We start from the raw sequence: 22,652 nt of genomic DNA, 5'->3' as shown, positions 1-22,652 counted from the left end.
ACCGAGGAGAGCCGATTGGAGAGGTATGATTTAAACCAATCCAGAGCAGCACCCTTGATGCCTACAGCGTGCACAAGTCTCGCCAATAGGATGTTATGATCAACCATATCGAATGCCGACGATAAATCCAGTAGCACTAGGACCGAGGAGCGTCCATTATCAGCCATTAGTAGAAGGTCATTAAAAACTCGAAGCAGCGCTGACTCAGTGCTATGATGTGGTTTGAAGGCCGATTGGAATTTATCATTTATGCTATTCTCATCCAGGTAAGCCTGGAGTTGAAGCAAAACTATCTTCTCAAGAATTTTGGCCAAGAACGGAAGCTTTGAAATCGGCCTATAGTTCGCATAATCATTATAATCGAGGTTCCTTTTTTTAAGAACAGGCTGAATTATAGCATGTTTAAAGGCTGATGGTACGCAGCCAGAAAGCAAAGAAGAGTTCAAAAGGGACAATATACTAGGTCCAATTGCACTGAAACAGTCCTTGACTATACGAGATGGAAGAACATCATATACGAGATTAGTATTGTTCAGCTGTTCAACTAGACGCTTAAGAGTAGGGAGTGAAACGGGTTCAAACTGATGGAAGGTAGAGGAACAGTCAGGGGTAAACACAGGGCCTGTCATTAAAGGAAGAGCAGATTTGAGAGATGAAACTTTATCTAAAAAATAATTTAAAAATTGTTCGCAAAGAACCGGGGAGCACAGCAGCGGCATAGTGGGGCAGGGGTTGACCACAGAGTTAAAAATTTTAAATAAAATTCGAGGATTGTTACCATTGGTAGAGATAATTTTTGAAAGGAAAGCTGCTTTAGCCATTTTGGCAGCAGTTTGAAACTTCATGCGGCTAATACGTAGGATGTCGTAAGATGCCTGGAGTTTATCTTTCCTCCACCTCCTCTCATCCTGCCGACACACACGTCGTAGAGCGCGAACAGAGTCGCTTAACCAGCATTGTGAATAAGTCCTGGGGCGCTTCATTTTAATAGGTGCAACAATGTCTTCATGTTCAACAGTTTTTCAGCTGTAAACATTTATTTGTATTGCTTACTTCATACTTATTATTTACTATGACTTTATTGCAGCAACAGAAAGACAGTTATTGACAAGAAGATCACTTTGCTAAATCACTTCTAGTGTTTGTCTGTTCACTTTGTCCTGAAGTGATTGGGATTATCTTGTTTGTTTTTTTACAAATGTTGCTCAAAGCCAAAGAATGAACTCTGGATTATTTCAGCACAGGCTGAAGGGAAGCAGAAGTCAGCTTCAGGTGCTACTTAAGCCAGAGGAACTGAGTCTCATAAGTGAAGCCAAAGGGCAGTAAAGGTGGAGCAGCTTCAGCCAGGAGAGAGTGAAGCATTCTCAAGAGGTTGTTAAAATGTCAGCGGTAAACATGTGCTGGACAGGCTAAAGGTCCCGGCACCTCCTGTTGTCACTGCCAGCACCTTTAACCAAAAATGCAAGGCAGGAAGAAGCCATAAAAGATTAGCTTGTCCATCCAGGAACATGTTCTCATGGATGTTTTCACACACCTGATTCAGTCTTTTGGCCTCATTGTGCGTTTTCTGAGTTAGGGTTAGGGTTGTAAATGTGTTGTTTTTTTCACAACGCGCTCAGTGTGTAATGGCCTTTAGTGTTTTCAGACACTTGGTGGTTAGGTGTGGATTCCAAAACTACTCAGTTATGATTAGAAAATATTTATGGTTTAGGTTTAAATATGGCTGGCACCTTTGTTTATGAAACTCATTACGTACGTCATACAGGCATCACCTTTAACTGCAATATGTCAGTCGTTCTGATTGTAAAGAAAAAAAATTGAGAATTCTTGAGATTTTGTGTCTCATAAATTTGCAGTAACAGGAAAGCCCCGCACTAAAGCTTAAACTTCCTTTTTCAAAGTAATGTCAGGACCATAATTTAAAAACTGATAATGCTGTATCCAGTAAGGCTTGAAACCAATAGTTGAGACCATAAACTCATCAGTAAAATACTTACCGAGGTCAAGAGAGCCAAGAAGCCAAGGGCCATTTCCCCTAAGCATCTGTACAACCACATGAGCTTCTCTGTGCTGGTCGTTAAAAGTGTTCACAGATCCAAAATTTCTAATCTTAGATCTTCAGGCACTTCTGCACTGATTTCACTTCGACTTTATAGCTTCCAAGTCTTAAAGGTTTACAAAGAGTTGATGGATTTTAACTCGTAGTCTCTCATAAACTTCTGTGGCCCATGACGCAGCTCTTTCACAGTGACATTTTCTTTGCGGTTGAAGAACTGATACACGAGCTCGTCTTTCCCTGTCCGTGTATATTAAAAAATATATTAATTTACTCCACTGAGGTTGTCTTGGATGTACATTTAATAACTCTGCAATTAGGATCACATCTGCTGAAGTCATACTCGGCAATATTTTTAACGTGGACTGCAAATTTGATGCTTTTCAATTTGTCTTAATTTGGCTGCTTTCACATTGTGCTGTATGATAACGCAACATTCAAAAAGCATAGTTCTATTTTCCAGCAACAGCATGTTAAAGTTCTGACTTTATTTATAACCACATCCATGCAGACATTTGCATGCATATATATGTGGATGTTTTTCTAAATATATATTCAGTCAACAGTTTTTGTTTACACTTGCTTATTATCATCAGCATTTAAAATTCACAAACACTATAAATGTCTTTGTTTTAATTCACTTATTTATGAAATAATGCAGTCTGGTGATTTTTAGCTAATAGCTGAAACAGTCGCAGTGAGATGAACATCAGTTTTGTTCAGCTCCACATACGCTGGCGACGGTACGGCAGCATCCAGCATGTCTATATGTTTCTGAGCAGTCGAACTGATCTTACGTTGACAGTCCTGCAGGAACATGTTTTCACAGATGGACGGCTGAGCTGACTGAAAGGGCAGATTGTCGTCTTCCTCTGTGATTGGGGTTGGGAAAGAGCAGGAGAGAGCCCAAATTTCCCGTCTCGATTTCCACTTGTTACGCTGGGGCACTCTGACTGCTTCTGGGCAGAAACTGTAGACATTGTGTTTAGTTCTAGTCTAAACACAACACAGTTTAAAAAATATACTAAATGCATCAGAGGAAATGTTCAGAGAGCACAGCTCCTGGTCTCTTGAAAGCATTTTCTCATCTTCGTGTTGAAAGGAAAGCTGCACAGACTAATACCACTTTCTTGTTTCCTTTTGACTGGAACTCACAACCAGTGTGGCATGTTTGGATCCAAACTCCACTTCTTTTGCAACAATAGCTCCAGAGTGCTACCAGTTTACCCCACTGACTCAGAGTACACTGTCAACCTGGTGTAATGGTGGTTTCTGGTAGCTCAAAATAAAAATATTTCATGTGTTTTTGCTCTTTGACATGAGAAAGCATTTACAGCCGAAGTAGTCTGACTTAGTTTTTAAATTACCCCAAAACAGATCATGTGATTTACATGACCCTTGTATCAGTGTTAACAGCACAAACACACCATCCTCTATCAGCTTAATGGCCACAAAGCTAATGCTAACAGATATGAGGAGAGACTGGTGAAATTAATAATGTTTTAACTGTAGTCCTCAAGCACAAGACGAGCTACTGTGTATCCACGTGGAATCGTGTTAACTTAGCTAAGTGTCTGCATAGACAAGTCAAATCCCTGTCACTACTTTTTCCCGATGAATATTCAAGCCATCACACTCCACTGTGCTACGTCTAAGTGCAGGCCATGAAAGCAAAGAAGAGTTGACGCACATATTCATAATCATCACTTCTGTGCTCGCTCGCCGCCTCGTCCTCCGCATCGACCAGGTGCCTTCAACTGTTATATCCGTCCTATTAAACGAAACTCCCGTCTGTTGATCGGAGACATTTAAGCCCGATGCTAATTGAATGCCGCCTGACATTTTAGCTCACCTAGACTCCTGCCAGACCTGACAAACATGTCAGTTTCTGCCTCTCACAATAATTGGGTTTTCTATCTTGGCTCAGCTAGCTGCGTGTGAAAACACAGAGCTACACGTTCATTATGAATGAACAGAGACAAGACAAACAAGATCCATTTAGATAATTAACCAGCAGCAATCCCACTTCAGACATCTTCATCTGTCTCGAGTTACTGAAATAATGAATTCTTCACAGCGATCATCAATAAATAACACAACAACATATGTCATTTGGAGAGGCCTTTTCCACAACATTTTGCATTAGCATGCTTTTCAAGGGGAGCTCGGCTCTCTTACTCTGACAGCAGCACACACTGACTTGTATAGCTTTCAATCCCCTGCTGAGAAAGTGGGCAATGACCCGTGAAGGCACGTAAAAGAATATTGATGGAATATCCCCGGCTCACCTAGATTTACCCATCCTATCTTCTTTACAACTCCCCTTCTCTCCCTCTTCCATCTCACCTCTTCCTCACACTCTGTCAGCCCCGTCTCCATCTCCCTCCATCTCTCTGTCCGTCTGGATTTGCGTCTCAGAGTCTGTCTCCCCCCTCTGTCACCGCGCCTCTCCACGGGCTCCGGGGCGCTCGTCTCTCCGCTCACCGCAGCCATTTGGAGATTGTGCCTTAGGCCTGACAGATGTTGCGTCCCCTCTGAGCAACCAGAACCTCCATCACCATCGTCACCTCAAACGAAACCACTGCTGTGCGGGCCAGGGGAGCATGGCTGATTCGCTGCGATTATTTTGGCATGCACCATGTCCTTAAAAAGCTGGTGGACCAGACGACACTTTACCTCTCTTTTTCTTTTTCTTATCTCCATGCAACACGCAGCTCTACGTGCTGTTGTCGGTACACTGAACATGCACCAGGTGGTATTGCTCCAGGTTTGTCTGGTGTAAGTAAGCATGTGTTGCAATGAATTGACCTGTTTAATTAGAAGTGACATCGCAATTTTATTCTAGCACTAATTTAGCTCTTGGCTAGTTTATGCAACGTTTTCTGCTGAAAATATGTAATAAAAGCTATTTGAATATGCATTCTCCATAAATAGTCATTCTCATCTTGATGTTTTTAGTCTTGAGGGGAAAATTGCATCTTTTCACTTTAGCACTGTCCTCAAATAACAGTCTGTCTTTCTTTGCATAACAAAAAGACCAAAGCAAGTTTGGAAAGATTCTGAATCTTGAAATGTGACAATGATTTTTCATTGCGTCACTAAAAATAACACGTTTAGAGCTTTTCATGTCTCTGTTTCAACGACGGATGTTTGTCCTGGACTGAAGCTGCTGCATGAAAGACAAATTCTATTCATATATCTTTAAAGGCCTCCACATAAATCATATTTATGAGCAGCATGAGGCCATCAAGCTTTAACCTACATTGCAAAGACACAATCAAGGCTTCATACACAAGTGTTTCCCACCGAGAGCTTTAAGTGCTGCATTTTCAAACAGCTCAGTTTATTCTTATTTTAAATCCATTTATTCTGGGAAACACTTCATTAAGTATGATTGTTTGTTACCATCTGAAGTTAAAAGTATGTACAGGAATTACAAATGAATAAAATAACTCGGGTAATAAAAGCATTTGTCTGTAAATCTGTGGAGCTGAACAAACCTGTCAACATCAGCGAGTACACAGCACTCACATTTTGATCTCTCTCCTTCAGCGTTTCTGTCTCTGAGAGCGGCATGTTTAAAAAAAAAGCAGCATTTATTTAACTTAAAGCAGATATTTTATTTGAAGAAAAAACACATGATGCAACATTGTTGTCCTATTTCGCCGTTCTGAGCGTGACTGTAAGAGAATACAAGACAAACTGGGAAGAGCAGAGCTTTTAGCTTCAGTTAACCCTATTTAACCTTAACATATAACAGTCTTTGAGTCTGCTCAGGATTGTTTTCCTGCCGCATCCTTTTAATGTTCAACACAGAGTAAAAAAATTCTTGTATTTCACGAGTGATTCAGAGGCAATGATGCACGCATGTTCCAGTGTAATTATATCTTATTAAATAGTGTCAATGCTCACTGACAGAGCTGGAAGAAGTTATTGCTAATGCAAAATCAACTTTTCTGCTCCTGCTGCTTCACATTAAAAGCACTCAACTGGCAAAACACAAGCTGGCTGCTATTGTGAAGACATAACGGGAGACAATGCACACCTCTCATCAAAAATGCACCAACAAAACCACTTTTCTCATCATCAAATCATCTTTAATATTTGACTTTAACATTAAATACACTTAGCTGTAACACTTGGAAAATAAAGCACCAAGTCCTGGTTTCCTTATTACTGCAATATAACTACAAAAAAGCTACAAATTAAAGTTAACTGTTAATTTAATGTGTCAGGAAAGTGACACATCAATCGACCTGCTGATGGAAGTCAGGAAGTCGACCCTGTGAGGTTAAAGTCATCAATGACAATCAATCTAACCCCGATGCTATTAAAATTTGTTCTCACAACTTCTGCAAACTTCAGATTTTTTTTTAACACAGTCTGACAGCCTGACTGTTTCCAGACTCTCTTCTGCAACAGCACCTGAAGAAACCACCGCAACCCTGGAATAGACTGCTCTGCATCTGTGCTTCACAGCTTGATTTAGAAAGTAGCCATGCCCCACTTATTCAGCACGTCCAGAATCAGAGAGCCATGAAAAAGGCTGTCTTGTAGCATCCAACGCCAAGAAAACAGCTTCAGCTCAGAACAAAGGAAAAGCAACATAAAACAAACTTGACTTTTACTCGTTATTTTTCTTATTTTGTCTCATTTGGGTGCTTTTTCAAACATTCTCTACTTTTATTATTTGACTTGATTTGATGAAACCAGAAATCTCCTTAAAAAATTAAATTCATGCAATTCTTTGCTAACATGCTTCTCTTCATTTTGTGCATTCCACTTATGACTTCTGTAAAAATCCTGGTCTCGTGACACACTGCGCGCATTTCAACACTCCATTCAACAAAAGTGACACATTAAACATTTGTTATTCCTCCAGGAACTTAATCCCATCATTGAACTACGTGGCTGACAGAAGCCGCCCTACACATTTCTATTCCAGCTATAAAATCTGTAAGCTGATGATGTGCGTTTGGGTATTTCACTAACGATGGTAAAGGAGTGAAAAAATGTTTTTTTTACTTTTCCTTCCTCACTGCTGCTGCACAGAAATGCATCAATGTCATAAAATGCTAAGTATTCATGTATGAAAGCGTTTGCATGATGATGCAAGTCTCGGGACATTTTTCGTGTGGATTCTGTTTGTCTTCCTGTGAAACATTTCTCTTTTTGTTATTGTTGTCATTGTTATTTTGAGGACACTTCGAGGACATGAAATATTTAAGTTCACTTTTAAGCCTTGAACTTATACAGAAAAGCGAGACAATGAACAGAAGTCTTTGAAGCCTGACTGTGGGAGAGAGGTCTCTTCTGAGGTGAATTCATATTCCACCCACCTGCCTATTGTTGCCTTCACAGCTCCACAATGGCCATACTTGTTTGGAATACTGCACATACAAACACAGGCATGCACTCCCACAAATGGGTGAGCATTCAAGGCCTTTGTCACGAGAGAACATTTGAGCCCTGTGACTTTTCTTTTACTCGGTACATTGATGAAAAAGAGTCATTATGTATTCCTTAAAGAGAAGGCTGAGCCTGAGAGGAAAGCAGCTCAGACTGACTCTGCTGTCACTCAAATGCTTCCCCTGGAAAAATCCCTTTTGTTTTCAAACCATTAGAGGCAATAGCCATTTGTATGACTGCAATATGTGTGCTTTTTTTTTTTTTGTTAACCAGCACTCACCATCCCAGCCATTTACTGTAATAATGTGCTCTCACACAAAATCTCCGGCTAAAACCCCAAATTACTTCCCCTAATGTGTACTCGAGCTCTGTTCTTTCATGTACAGCCTCAGTATGAAGCCACAATATGAAAATTGATGTAATTGCTGTGTTGTCAGTCTGTTTTCTCCATAAGTGACCCCCGGGCCATGCCTCTGTTTATTTCTTTTTTTGCTCTGTCATGTTTTTTCCCTGTACTCCCATCGCCACTCTTCCATGCTCACTTGCTCCCTGTCAGTTTATGTGCTGTCTCTTTCCCCCCTGCTCCCTTTCTTTCCTTCGCTCCCTGTGCAGTTTCTCTCTGTCCCTCTCCACTGCTTTACTCCCACTATCCCCCACAGCCACACAGGCCTGATTTACTTCCACTACTTGATGAAGAGAGGGGCTTTTGTCTGCCACCAGCAGTAGTCACATGGTGCTGTGCCCGGGGTGACTGACGAATCTGCAGTCTCTACTGCTTCCCTACTTTCCAAGTATGTGGAAACAGCAACAATGGAGGAAAAAACTGTTTGAGTCTGGAGTGCTTTATAGAGAAAGTTGCTTCTTCTCTGGTTCCACTCTTTTTTTTATTTAATGTTAGCGACGCTAGCAGTAGATAACAATGTCAGTCTATCCTGCTATATGTCAGCCTAATGCTACCATCAGGATGAAGTATTACAACAAATATTGAATCGACTGCAATTAGATTTGGTTCAGACATATTATCTAAGCAAGATAAATGCTCTCTTGTATCAGCTCATGACAGGATAATTGCCCTATTTCACAATGACATCATGAATACTGTCTTGTGTCTTATCTGAATAAAATGAAAATGGTATCCAGGACAGTGATGTCCAGGATCTGATGTGAGAAATGAAAGAAACTGCCAAAGCTGCAGTTCCTCTGCTGTCCACTTGAGGCTGGATCCAAAGCCTCAAGTGAGCATCCTACAAGCCAATTCTAAATGCAGACTTGTAGATTTGACTGACAAAAGGAAACCTACCATTCATGTTGCTAATGTGCTGCAAAAGTGACTGACTACTCGCCCCACATCAATTACATCTTACACATTAACTGTATTTCAGGATATCTCAAATCAGTAGCATTGCCCCGGGGCGAGCAAGGCAGTTAGTGCTTGCCCAGTTTCATCTTAAAACATAAATTAAGACCAAATCTCTCTCCTTACGTCTCAAACAGTGTTCAGTCCAGTAAGTTTTTCTCATCGTCTATCAGTGCCAACTGTGGTCCCAGTTTGCATGAAGGAGGTTTGACTCTCAGTCCAATTCCACTTAAGTATGTGTTCATTTCATTGGTGTGTCTGTGGCCCATTTAACAAAAGTTTGAGCTGGGCTAACTTAGAGGCCAGCAGGTCTTTTTCCTGGTACTCTGTGCATTGTGGATAAACCTCCAGTGTTATGAGAAACTAACAGGAAATTAACATGCTAGAAAAGTTGCTACTGGCTCTGCTTTCACTGCTCTGAGATCAGTTACCATCTGCACATTTGCATAGCATAGCATAAGCAAGTACTCAAGCACTTTGGGATTTATCAACAGAAGTCTCAGTTGCGAACCGTGCTGGCCACCATGTGTGATATAAGAAACTTTTAATAACCCACTAGATTATGATTTTCTTGGAAAGAATATTTTTTGGGTTCGAATCCACCGGGGCCTTTCTGCGTGGAGATTACATTTTCTCCACATGTGCAAGTGGGTTCTCTCTGGGTACTCCAGCTTCCTTCAACAGTCCAAAGACATCTAGTTCTTAATTGTACATACATGTGTATGTTTTTGAATAGTAGTTTGTCTCTCTGTGTTATCCCTGCATCAAGTCAGTGACCTGTCCTGCCTACAGTAGCTAGGACAAGTTCCAATCCCCCCATGACCCTCAGTTGGATAAGTGAGCAAACACACAGCAGAACAAACAGTTTATGTGGAATCCAGTTTGAATCACTGATTGTTCCCACAGAAATGCAGTGTAAAACTCTCCTTCTTCTTTGTTCCCGATTAACAATTATGTTGGAAAATCTTCATTTCCTGATTAAAAACTTATAGATATGCTCTATAAATGTGTAATGTAGTCTCCTTATTTCAAGGAGAATAAAGCACCCAGTGATGTCCAACACCCATTGCTTGGGCTAAAGAGTGTCTATGCAATCTGAATCTATAAAATCTGTAGTCTTAAGCCATTCACTTATGAATTCTATGTTACATTATTGACAGATAAAAAGTGAATTTGATGTGTTTTGCTAGCCTCAGCTTGCCTAACATTATCAATGAGCGCAATGAGCATACTGCTCTCAAATTCTACTTTACATCTTGCAGTTTACCTAGTTTACCAAGTCATTTTTCCTCTGCTCAACATTACTAGTATGTTTTGCATGTAATAAACTCTCTATAGACTGACAAGGACGCTTTCAGTAGCATTTTTATTTTACACGTCATATTTTGGCAATATAGTGATACTATGGATGTGTGAGAGAAAAAAGCGTAAGTGTGAGACAAAGAATATATGAATGCGTAACTTTGTGTGAAAGAGCTTATTTAGGCTCATGTTTGTGTATATCTGGCACGTGATGGTTTGTATGGCTGACTGACATTTTGGCTATGTGGTAGAAAGTGTGTCGCAATGCGTGTGTGACATTAGCAACATGTCAAGTTATTTGCTGGCCTTCATCTGTTTTCTGCTCTGTTAAACTGGTGATTGCTGGTTTCTGTGGACTGAAATGTTTCTGTGATGTCTCTCTGTCTCTCTGCATCATTAGAGACATCTTCTTTGGGTTTGCCCAGATCCCATCACTCTACAAGCAATAAAACAGAAGATAGCCTTGCTAATACGAACATTTCTACCCCAGTCTGCCACTCATTTTGATGCAAATAAGAGGCATGTCATAAAGACTCCATAGTTGGCCAAATATGTATCGTAAAAGCATGAATAATACAAACACGCAAGAAGAAGAGATTTTACAGCTTACTTAAACCAAGTCCCAAACAGACATCCTTAGAATGGGGAACTTAAAACGGTAATCACTAGTCTAGTGTTGTTGTTACACTAACATTTAGATGGATGTGACAAATAAAGACGAGAAAAAAAAAATGGATATTTAGGGTCTGGCAAAAATGTGTGGATTAATTATGGTGTTTCATAAACCCAAAATAGCCATGGACAAAACAAAATTTAAAACATAGAAATACACAAACACACAATCAGAGATGCCCAGAACCCTAATGGACCAAAGCCATAATGGAACCTGGCAAAATTGACCCAAATGGACCTGAGCACAGAAAAGTGGTTAACTCTGACCATTTGCTGATGTGCTGCCTCTAATGTATTTTAAGCCTGTATAGAGAGCTTGCCTCAGCAACCCCATCCAACTCTAAACCAGCTGAGAAAACCTATGATTTATATCCAAGCAGCTCCCAATGATTAGGCTGAAAACATCCACGTTCAGCTTCAGTTCATCATCTACGTTTAAAGGGATAAAGCAACTCAGCTCTTTATAGGAAAAACTAGGCCCATCCAATGTATTTGACTTGGTTGACTTTATTGAAAAAAAACTATTAAAACGCATAGGGCTGCAAGGACAAATAATTTGCTTTTGCCAGAAGGCAATGCAACAGTTCTGGCAAAGGGCTTTTAATTTGAGGTACTATATACTGCTTATGCCTGATTGATAACTTCCCATCATGTATTTTGTCATCAGATGAAAGCTAAAATTTCTCCTTATTCCTGGACCACATTTTCTTTTTCCTGTTTTTGTGTCTTTCATTGATTAAGTATTGTGGTCAGTAAGAATTTCCTGTTTTGCTGTGATTATCAGTATTGATTGAATTTTGCAGATATAGAGGGGTAGACAGATGACATCTAGTCAAACGGTATCATTGGAAATTTCCAGCATCTCTGAAGCAGAAAGAAAAATTGGAAAGCCAATTATCACATTTACTCTACGATGATGAGTTTCTACACCGATCGTTTAAAAGTGTAAGGTTGCAAAAACTGTCTGTAAATGCTGTCATTTCTCATATTGACCTATATAACACGAAGACAAGTCGAGATACGGACTGTGGGATGTAGGGATCTTAGGACAGAATATCATAAACTTGTTTTACTGGAGCATCACTAGATCAACAGGAAGTCATAGCCTGAAGATATTTTGATAAAAGTCATAAGCTGCAATTCTCAGACTCTGATTTCTAAGATTTTCGGTTCTTTTGTTGCCACTGTAGACCAACCTGTAGATGACAGTGGATTTTAGAATGAAAGGTTGGGCTTTTTACATGCTAACATGTGCCAGGTCAATGGTGAGGCGTCTAGGGTTAGTATTGAGGTTGCTTTTTGCAACATGTTCTCAGAAACTAGATGCTGAATTATTTTTGGGGGATTCGGAGTATTTATGTTGTAAGGGTTTTATTTGAGTGTCCAAAACAGGAGAATATCCTCACCAGTGGTAATTCTGGTGAAGGAGTTTTCATATACAGTATAAAGAGATCTTGTCTGGTGGAGCAGGGGTCATATCCTGCAGATTGTCTCCAGACTCCCCAGGTTTGTGTGTTAACAAAGGTAGACTGATCTGTAGTTGTTTTCCTAAGCGCTATACAAATGCAGGCCATTTACCATTTCCTCAAAAATTTCTCACTAAATTATGCTGTAGAAAATCCCACGGTCAGAGAAAGTCTCTTAATGCTTTGCTGACGATAACAGAAGGACATTCAAGCCTTTCTGCTGAGTCCTGGATGTCTCTCTCTGTGTTCAGGTTCATCATCTCATCATCTGGTTCAGCACCTTTAACAGACCTCAGGGGCGTAACAGTCACTGCCCAACAACCTATATCATATGGCCAGCATCTGAACTGAATTGGGGCTGCATTCCCTTTTCATAATTAGATGGTAATTAACTGAAAAACTTCGTGATTAGAGTTGTGTAAAGGGAGTCATGTAAAGCGACTGTGAACACAGACAGGTGGTTAATACCATCAAATGACCCAAACCAAAGGAAGGGCAGGGGCACTGATTGAAGGGGTTGTCTGACTTCTAATCGATTTATATCCATGTAGAACTGGGAGAGATTGTTCCTTTCTGTCAGCTAACTGTCATTTTGGTTTGAACTTGTTAATAAATGAGTGAGTTCAGTGCTTCTTACTGAGACTGTAGGCAGCGACAGAGAAGAGACATCAAACCGAGACCAGTGAGTCAGACCACATCAATATGTCTACATGCATTCAATACTGCATACTGTGTGACTGGCATGCCAACCGTGAGGAGCAAACAAAAGTAACTCATACAGTCAAGACAATTTTTAAAATAGGATACAGAAGAAATGACAAAAGAGGACCATTACCTTTCTCTTGTTGTTGGGGCTCACGTACAAATAACTGAGTATTGTCTTTGCTCCTACTTTGTCATTCAGCTTCTGGTACGTTGCTCCGTAGTCTGTTGACCTGAAATTTAATCAGAAAGGTCTGATGAACACTTGGTGAATTACTTGCTGCAATTAAAAGACTCCTCTTGAGAATTCAGTGTTGGAGGGGAAAGAGCACAGACTTGATTAAGTCCCTTTTGTGCTCATGGCAACATGAACCCCAGCAGGACTATTACGGTCACTGCTGCTGTATTTATAATCCAGGCATGGATTGCAGCATTAATAACCTGATGTAGACATACTTGAGTAAATGCAGACACATGTTATCAGTGAACTCATACTGTACCACCCAAGAGCTGACCACTGCTCCTGGTCATTTTGAAGATAGAAAAATGAACTGGATTATTTTTAACTGTCTTTTTCAATAATTAAAGCAAAATATGCACATTTTTATTTAAATCATTTGTCAAGGGTCAATATAATATATCCACCTATCAAACCCCATAAAACCCAGAACCACATGCCTGCAGACCAGTCAGCAACCACGGATCACTAGGACAAACAAGTATTTTTCAGCAGGTTGCAGGTAGCTGCTGGAAATCACTATGCCTAGAGACTGGTCAGTGATAACCACTGGTCACTAAGAAAGAATGAGACCATTTCCTGACCAGTAGTTGTTGGAAGTAGTTTCTTCTTGTTGGTAGGTGAAACTGGTTGCAAAGAGGTATACAGTGCTTCACCAATAACCGTCTTACGAATGCACTGGTGGCCTGCAGATTGCTGTAGTTGATGCAGTTTCCCGTACTTTGTTTGAAGATGGTGTCATTTCTGCCAACTACTTACTAAGTTAAACCATGAGGAGTGTGACACAAACTGAACACAGATACAGTTCAAAATCAAATTCAAATTTTATTTGTCACACACAACCATACACAGTATGACATGGAGGTGAAATGCTTGTAGCTGTACAATGCCCGACCATTAAATGACAGAAAAAAAGTTTTACAATATTTACAATTTACAGGTTACTACAAAAATTTACAAATTAACTTAGGAATTTACAGTAAAGAATGTGCAAATAGCAGAAGAGATTATAAAGATTATAAATTATAGGATTATAGGAAATGTGTGGTGATGCGTGTGGTGACGTGTGTGAGAGTCCAGTCTTATAGTGGCGTGTGTGGGAGACTCCAGTCCTACACCTGGTTCAGGGCCCGAATAGCCTGGGGGAAGAAGCTCCTCCTCATTCTCTCTGTTTTGGCCTTAAGGGAGCGGAAGTGTTCACCTTCAAAGCAAAAGTTGTGTCTTTTGAAACATGTTGGTTTCAGCTGTAAGGCCAAACTTTCACTCTGCAACATTCAACATTTCCGGTTTCCATCACACAAGTTTCACACGAGTTAGCAAGTGTTTGCTGACAAGTCGCCATCTTCCATGCAAACTACAGTTTACATCAGCAGTCTGCAAGCAACCAAAGTAATTACAAGGAGGTTTATGGTGCAGCACAGTCCATGTTATTGATTTCACACATCCATCTAAGCGCATCCACTCGCCAGCTAGTCAGAGAATACACACTTTTCCCTACTGATGGTCGGTTGACCAAGGTATTGCTGACCAGTCTCTAGACCTGTGTAATGAAGTGGTGCAATGAAACAGTGTGAGTAAATGCATACTGAAACTGTTCACTGACATTCTTGATGTCTTTCACAAAATGTGTTTTAAAGTTTTAAGTATTTAAAAATGTCACGATTACATAAATATGCAGAAGGTGAGCTCTGCTTCACACAGAAACCTGTTATGAATATTCTTAGATGGCTGCAGCAACATTATACAAAAATCCGACATCGGAAAAACAAACAGACACACTGTAAACGTTCTTTCATGAATCTATGAATATCATTTAAATATACAGTTTTTCACTTTTAAACTTTACTGATCATGACTGTAATACACAATATCTTTGCCTGCCATACTGCAAAAAGACACAGTACAGGGAGTTTTTTTTATGATATTCATGTAGAAATGTAAACAATGTATATACAACTGTGCATGGGGATCTGAAAGCTATAAAGCAGCCAGCTGAAGACAAAAGCAACAAAGGGAACATGACAATGAGCAGGAAAACTGAAAGACTGGAGAAATTTTAAAAAGACTGGATCAAGATAAAAGCTACATTTTTAAAATTTGTGCATCAGAAAGCGAGAATGTAAAACAATGCTTTGCTAAAGGCTAGAGAGTGTCTTCATAAAGCCTTTATGGAATGTTTTCTATGCAGTTTAAATATATTTTATTCTCTTTTAACTACTTCCATGGATGTATTACATATACCGTACAACAGACGAGGCCGCACTACACTTCAAACTTTAGCCCTGCTTACGTCCTTTTACTTTCGGCATCACACTTCCAAAAAAATTCCATTATATACTAAAAAAATCATAAACACACACTGTTATAGGAGCTTGCAAAGAAAAGCGTCTGGACTTCTTTAAGTTGCTTGAAGACGTTTCACCTCTCATCCGAGAAGCTTCTTCAGTTCTAAGGTCAAATGGTGGAGAGTCCCAGATTTAAACCTAGTGGGAGTTTCCCCCCACAGAGGGACAAAAGGACCCCCTGATGATCCTCTAATCGCCTGACCCAAGGTGTGAAACCGGGTGTGGGTCCCAATCAGCCAGAGTTTCGGGTGAGCTCATTGGGACCCACACCCTGTTTCACACCTTGGCCTCCCAAGATTACTGCTACAGTAGCAAATGAAAACCCAGAAGAAAAACATACACGCCACGATGCAGACGCATAGAAGTTGTTTTCTCTCATGCATGAGCTTCAGTCTGCAATTATCCGCGTACTTGACGATAATATTTATATCCAACAGCCATCGACTGCACTTCGCCCTTAGATGTTTTTTTTACCACTGCGCTCTGAGAGTCATACCAGGAAGATGGCTTTAGAACTCACTGCGACTTGGCTCTTTCTGTCACTCTGCACCGTGTAGTATACTGTATAAGTATACAACACTTCAGTGCAGTGCATCTCTAATGAAGTACAGACAAACCTGCTGGCCCAGGAGTGCTTTATTCAAGAGGAAAGGGAAGTGCAAAAAAGCCCGGAAAGTCATGACATGAGTGAAATCTATCAGTAATTAGAAAGCAATCCTGACACTCGGTCCGGCCAATCACATGACCTGAATCCATCCGAAAATCTAGAAAGGACCAAAACTCAGAGTCCATAGAAGGGTTTTTGTTTCGCATTATTACATGTAGCTTAATTTATGGACATCTCTTTGCACGTGTGGATTGGCTGGGTCGTTGCTGATATCTGATGGGAATTTAATGTCAAGAGCACCTTTAGAAATATATTTACTTTGAAAACTGGCGACACGTTCAATGCTTATTTTACCTGGGTAATAATTTGAAATAAATTGCAAATTTTGGATGTGTGTAAGACAGTCACACTACAGTTTTGAGCGTTTAATTGGTTATTAATTCAGAATCCGGGGCACAAACCCTAACACCAGTTTTTCTTTGATTTGTATCCTCCCGTTCTAATTTCTGTTGATGTATCCTGAAGTTCTTTCAAAACCTAGCATCTGGAGGTTTAGAGGTTTCCTTTTCAAACCCAACCTTTTTCCAGTTTCTTTGGTATAAATTTGCACTGATGTTGCATTTTCTTGGTTGCAGGTTGGTTGGTAGAGATATGAAACATTTTTCCAATTTCCCTGTATTCTTTCATCAGTTTGTGGAATAGTTCATACTCAGTACATTTAATCTATAGACTTGTGAACCTGATTCCTGTTTTAATCAGGAAAAAGATGATGGCAGAGATGTTCACGTTTGGAAACAGGAGGGTGTGAATCAGCGAGGCCCAACACAGAACGCATTTTTATAAAACTCTCTTTTGTGTTTTTCATTTCTTTATATTCTCTGCACTTCAGTTATGTTTTAATTTGTTTTTTGTTAAACTATAGTTAGATTAACACAAAAAACATCTACTCGATTACATTTATACATTTAGAATTAGATGTTTGGAGCGATGCAATACTAGAAGTATTTGGTTATAAACATTCAAATTACCAAATAAAAACTAATCAACTAGGTTTAAGAAATATATTACTTGCTTGGGGTTACAAAATGATCATGGTTTGTGTTACAATAAACTTTCATTGTTCTTGGTTTCCAGGGAAACCAATAATAAGTCAAGAGCATAAATGCTGCACGTACAAAACATAATTCCAGTGAGCAGTTTCAAAGTTGTGATGTCAAAAAAGGTGCATTTGTGTAGACGTCCACAAAAATAGAACACATTTTTCTGACTATTTTACATTTTGATACAAGATCACGCTTAAACTTTTTAAATTTGATTTGAGTCTTTGTTGTGTTGCTGTACTGTTGCTACGATAAGGTAACACGAATGTATATGATACAATCCACAAGCATAAACTAAGATTCACATATATGTGCAGTGATTTGTGTGTAACTTTTGAGGATTCACAGGCTCATGCTCCAACCCACAAACGAAGCACTTTGATCACACGTATTTTACAAATGACTTTATCAATTAAAAATCATAAATAGTGATTATTTACATTTAATTATTTAAGTCCAGCTTCACGAATCGGATATTTTTCTCCCTCAAAAGCTCTTCTGTGCATACAAAAGTCTAAAACTACACGCCAGGTGTGTGTGCACCAATCGCCTGATACGCAGAGACGACGTCGCATGTCCACGCAGGATTTTGACACAAATTTTCCCGCTGTGAGCTTCGTACAGATCAACAAATGTAAGCTGCTTTGAAATCCCAGTGTAAAACTGGGACATCTGGGCTTCCTCTCTTCTTGCACTGTTTTTCTTTTTCTTATCTTTTTGTTGTTTATTATTATTGTTTAATTTCAGACAAAATTAGCCCGTATCATTAAAAGGAAAACAACAAAGACAAAACTTACAAAATATACAGACAATGTTTATAAAAAGCTGACATATACCTTGTGTCGGTGTGTGTTATCACTGTCAAAGCTCAGCACACATATTTACACAGTTCCTCAGTTTAATAAAACAGACATTGTTTTTTCTAAATAAACAGAACAGCTCATCACTCCACTGGAAAAAAGAACACGTTGGATTTACTCAGTTCAGTCAAGGACGTTGGTTACGCACTTGTGTTTTGCTTTGGCAGAAACTTAAACAACTTAAATCAACAGAACTCATTCATATGCAATAAACCTGTGCATTTGTTACTGATAAAATGTGATTGAAACATGTTTAGATGAAGTAAGTCGAGCTCTTGGAATATTTTAATCCTTCACAATTTTCTCACTTTATCCCAACACTGTTCTATAACTTTTACCCCAATGCTACTTGGTCACGTGTTCAACAATGTCTAGAGTCTGTTTAACATAAATGTTTAATGGATTTACAACAACATTCCCTCTATCCATTCTTTTATCTTTATCAGGGTTGCAGGGGGTGGGGCCTATCCCAGGTGTGAAAAGGTAAGAGGCATGGTACACGCTGGACAGGTCGCCAGTCTGTCACAGAGAGGCAAACAACCATTTTTAATAATAACTGCACAACTTTTAACCGTGGGAGGAAACCAGAGTACCCAGTGCAAACTAGACAGCTTGCAGATTTGAACCCAGGCCCTTCTTGCTGTGAGCCAACAGTGCTGACCGATGTGCCACCGAGCTTTCAATACAGGCTTCACAAAAGTAGGAAAGCTATGATTACAAGGCTCAATACAGAATTTTCTTTACATTTTTGTCCTTGAGGGGTTAAACCACAATAAATAGCAATAGCATACACGTGGTGTGTGTGGTGGGTTGCCTCTTAGAACTCCAGTGAATTTCCTGTGGTTTAAGATGTCGTGTGATTTTTGTAAATGTAACAACCACCCAATTTCCTTTTTTTGAGTGTAGAAAACACAATTTTACCAATTATAAACACTACACAATAACCTGCTAGGAAGAGGGAGTCAGTGCACGGCTGCAGATGAGGGAACACCATGGCTGTACATCTCTGTGGGTCATCCTTGGACCGTGTGCTTGTGAGTGGGGCTGGGCCATATCATACCGTTCACAGTAATACCGGTATAATGTTGGCCAATGATGAGAAAATGAAATATCGCGATAGAATATGGGTAAAACGCGCGTGCCTTTGTTTTCATACGCACATGGCGGAAAAAGGCACGGCGGCGACGGAGAATGAGGAGGGCGAAAGCAGATCGTTGAATGAAACATGAACCAGAACTGGTTTGTAAAAATGCTGCAGCTTCACTGGTGTGGAACTGGTTTGGCTTTCGTCCGTCAGATACACAACAAAGCACTATTTTTGGTAGCGCATGCTAGCGGGCCGTCGTTATTACCATGTTGTTTGGAAAATACGGCGCACTTAAAATCATCCTTTGATTTTTCTGAAAGTCGACAGAGCCTTTTATAATCCCGTGTGCCTTATGTATGAACTCTGGTTGTGTTTACTGACCTCGAAACGACTTTATGTGCACGGCGCTCGAAAATCTGTCAAATGTTTTAGTGCGACTTTGCTGAGCTACGAAGCCGCACCGCTTGATGGATTGTCGGAGCATTACACCTATCGTAGGTGATACATACTGTGCTTCAACATAATATTACCGTATTCTGTGTGTGTGCATCCTCTTTTTAAGTTTTGTGGATATTATACATGGTTATGCTGAGGATGTGTCGGCCAGTTTCCACTGGAAATGCCTTTTGGTTAAACTGTTAGCAAGAAATTTGCATTTGCACTGTTACATTTTTATATAACTTTAATGCACATAAAACACCTGCTTGTTTAAGTGAAAATACACTGATGGGTTTTTTGCACTAATAAAGTTGTGGAGTTGTGAAGTATTTTGTCTAGTGTCAATTATATCGTCAGTTATATCATTATCGCAAATTTTCAAATGTACATCGTGATAAATATTTTTGGCACCCTGCTCTACTTGTGAGTCCTTCTGGAGGGAGTATACGCTAACCAACCTCTGTATATTCTGAATATAGAAATAAGCTACACTGTAGATAACAACACTGTGATGTTAATCTTACTGGTCCCTGTTAAGAGCAGGCTAACATTGATGTTAGCTGATCCTGAACACTCCAGAGAGGGATGTTACGTATAGTTTTAGACATTTTTATGCACAGAAGAGTTTTTGAAGGAGAAAATATCTGATTCGTAAAGCTGGACTTAAATAATTACGTGTAAATAATCACTATTTATGAACGCATTTGATCACATTGCTTTGTATTTTTGTATAGACTCTGTGAGTTACACACAAATCACTGCACATATTTGTGAATCTTTGTTTATATGCTTGTGGATCATATTATATGCATTCATAACACTTTTGAGCAAATTTCTCTCCATATTTAATCAGCTAAAGGTGAAGTTATCTTAAAGATTAACAGCAGCTGTGTGTGACAGACACTGGAAACAGTCACTCCTTATTCTGCATATAGTAACTGGGTAGCACAACGGCTGACAAACTATGTTTTCAACCTCATTTGCACTTCAGTTACCACGGAAGCAGTAACATCTAATTAAGCTGTAAACACACAAACACGCAACGGTGTGAGGATTACACATCATTATTACATTGCCACTACCACGTCACGTTTTGCCTCATGCCTTTACTATCCCAGCACAGAAAAGTCAGAAAACATCTCACTGATGTTCACATGACTATTGCTCAGAATTTTCTCGAGAGATGACGAGAAACTGCAACTTCCAGCTTGTAAAAAAATATCAAGATGTTCAAATTCCCACTAATACTTGTAACTATGGTAAGAACTAAAAATACAGTCTTGGAACAGAATTCAGTGGTATGAAGCAAACGCAAACCTGCTGCACAACCTTATGTATAAATACTGTGTGACTTATTAGGCATAATTTAGAAGCCAAAGTTTTCTTATTATAAGATCTGAAAGTAGCAGAAATGAGGATGAGATAATGCTGAGAACTCTCACACTGTTTCACTACGTGCAGGCTAATGGGGCAAGAACAGGAACAGGAAGGCTCCCAAACTTGATTGAGAATCATCAGGTTATAAGATTTTATCAGTTACAAAGTAATGCAGGTATGCTTATCAGTATATCAAAGGAATATTGTTAATCTGTGGCTCATAAAATATGCTAAGCTCAAAGCTTACACTGCTGCTTACAGCTGTGTGCACTTACCTGTGCATGCTCTGGATGCTACAACCATCAGTTCATCTTTTTTATCATTTTGAAGCCATAATGACAAAGATGAAAGACTCAAAACTTCCACTTTACATTTTCTCACATGACTGTGGGCTAAATGTCACAGTTTGACAGAGGATTCAAGCCCACGAGTGAACTGAAGGGTCAGAAGTGGCTCACACGTGTCTGTGTGGCATGGCTGAGCCAAACACAGAAATCTGAGTTCTGCAGAAATTATGAATAAAATAAAATAAAATGGAGCTGTATTTTCCCCAGGTCAATTATACATGTTTAAATTCTTAAGTCAACTGAAGCCAGATTGTCCTCAAATATGAAAGGAAAACTGAGGAACTTGCTGATTTATTTTCTCGCTGAGCGATCGATGCGTTCACTCAAAGAAGCTAGTAAGAGCCAGCCTATCCTGACTTCAGTTCCCTTTATTCCAGCGTATTTCACGCCACCCTCTGAACTGCATTCAGTAAAAAACAGATATCTTGTCTGACATGACTGGCAAGCAGAGACACTTCATCATTTCTTAAACCTCATTTACATAGAAGAGAGTTATAAACCCGTTAAATCTTCAAATGACGGCTAAAATATTCAAATGTTGGTCAAAGTGCTAATGCGAAATTTGTCTTCTGTCGTATTTTTGCATTTCAGACTATCTCTGAAAGTTTGAGCGACTTATCTGAGCTGTCAGCTCTAATTTATTTTGAGAGGCCTGGGGCTCAATCAAGGAGCTATTCTAATTCCACATGAAGATAGAGAAAAAGCCCAAAAGCATACAAATCTTTCAAAGGCAGCAAAGACACCGGAGAATGTCTTGAGTGACTTCAAATAAAGCAATCACTTACATCGACTGATGTGGGAGTTTTTCTGACCGGCGTGTTTTCTGTGGCGCCGTTAAATCCACACTGAAGTCCTTGTTTAAAGGGTTTGGCGATTTCTGAGAGAGCGACACTTGAAGTTTACAACCAGCCGTGAAAATATAGAAATATTCATGGGAAATTGGCAATTTTGTCTCACTCGGTAACCCTTTGAGATTTTCTTGGGGCTAGTTTCCATGGTGAGCAAATGCTTTCCCATCCGATGAGCTCTTCTGGAGGGAGTCATTTCCGTCATTTATCAGAAACCATCAACACCTAAGACCGCTGGACAATGACATCATCGGTCTATTGATCGGCTCCTGTCACAGAATCACTTGATTTAGGGCCCGGTGAATCTGAACATGAAGCAATAAAATGGCGCAGCCCCAGCAGATCCCAGGAAGATGGAAGCTGCGTTAAATGAAAAATGATAGTTTCTGAAGGACGATAATTCTGAGCGAAACTGTCTCGGTGGCGACTTCTCAGATGCTG

The 22,652-nt window shown here is 39.7% G+C and overlaps 1 protein-coding gene across 9 annotated transcripts in view; it reads right to left on the bottom strand.

Moving 5' to 3' along the window:
* Window positions 1-22,652, bottom strand: part of sorcs1 (sortilin-related VPS10 domain containing receptor 1) — a 193,512-nt gene that overhangs the window by 74,574 nt on the left and 96,286 nt on the right. For all 9 annotated transcript variants that reach the window (XR_015129972.1, XR_015129971.1, XM_086297080.1 and 6 more), the window contains exon 3: window positions 13,098-13,197. Coding sequence is in view for 7 of the 9 variants with exons in the window: in XM_086297080.1 (XP_086153206.1) it covers window positions 13,098-13,197 (100 nt within the window). In the remaining 2 variants the exon portion in view is untranslated. The remainder of the gene's footprint in view (window positions 1-13,097; window positions 13,198-22,652) is intronic.

The sequence above is a fragment of the Aulonocara sp. 'chitande type north' Nkhata Bay genome, linkage group LG6 (genome assembly GCF_057382095.1).
Source record: "Aulonocara sp. 'chitande type north' Nkhata Bay isolate Kocher_YH1m ecotype deep benthic linkage group LG6, A_spYH_male_GT1.1, whole genome shotgun sequence".
Taxonomy (NCBI): Eukaryota; Metazoa; Chordata; class Actinopteri; order Cichliformes; family Cichlidae; genus Aulonocara; species Aulonocara sp. 'chitande type north' Nkhata Bay.
This window is presented reverse-complemented; position numbering and strand designations above follow the sequence as displayed.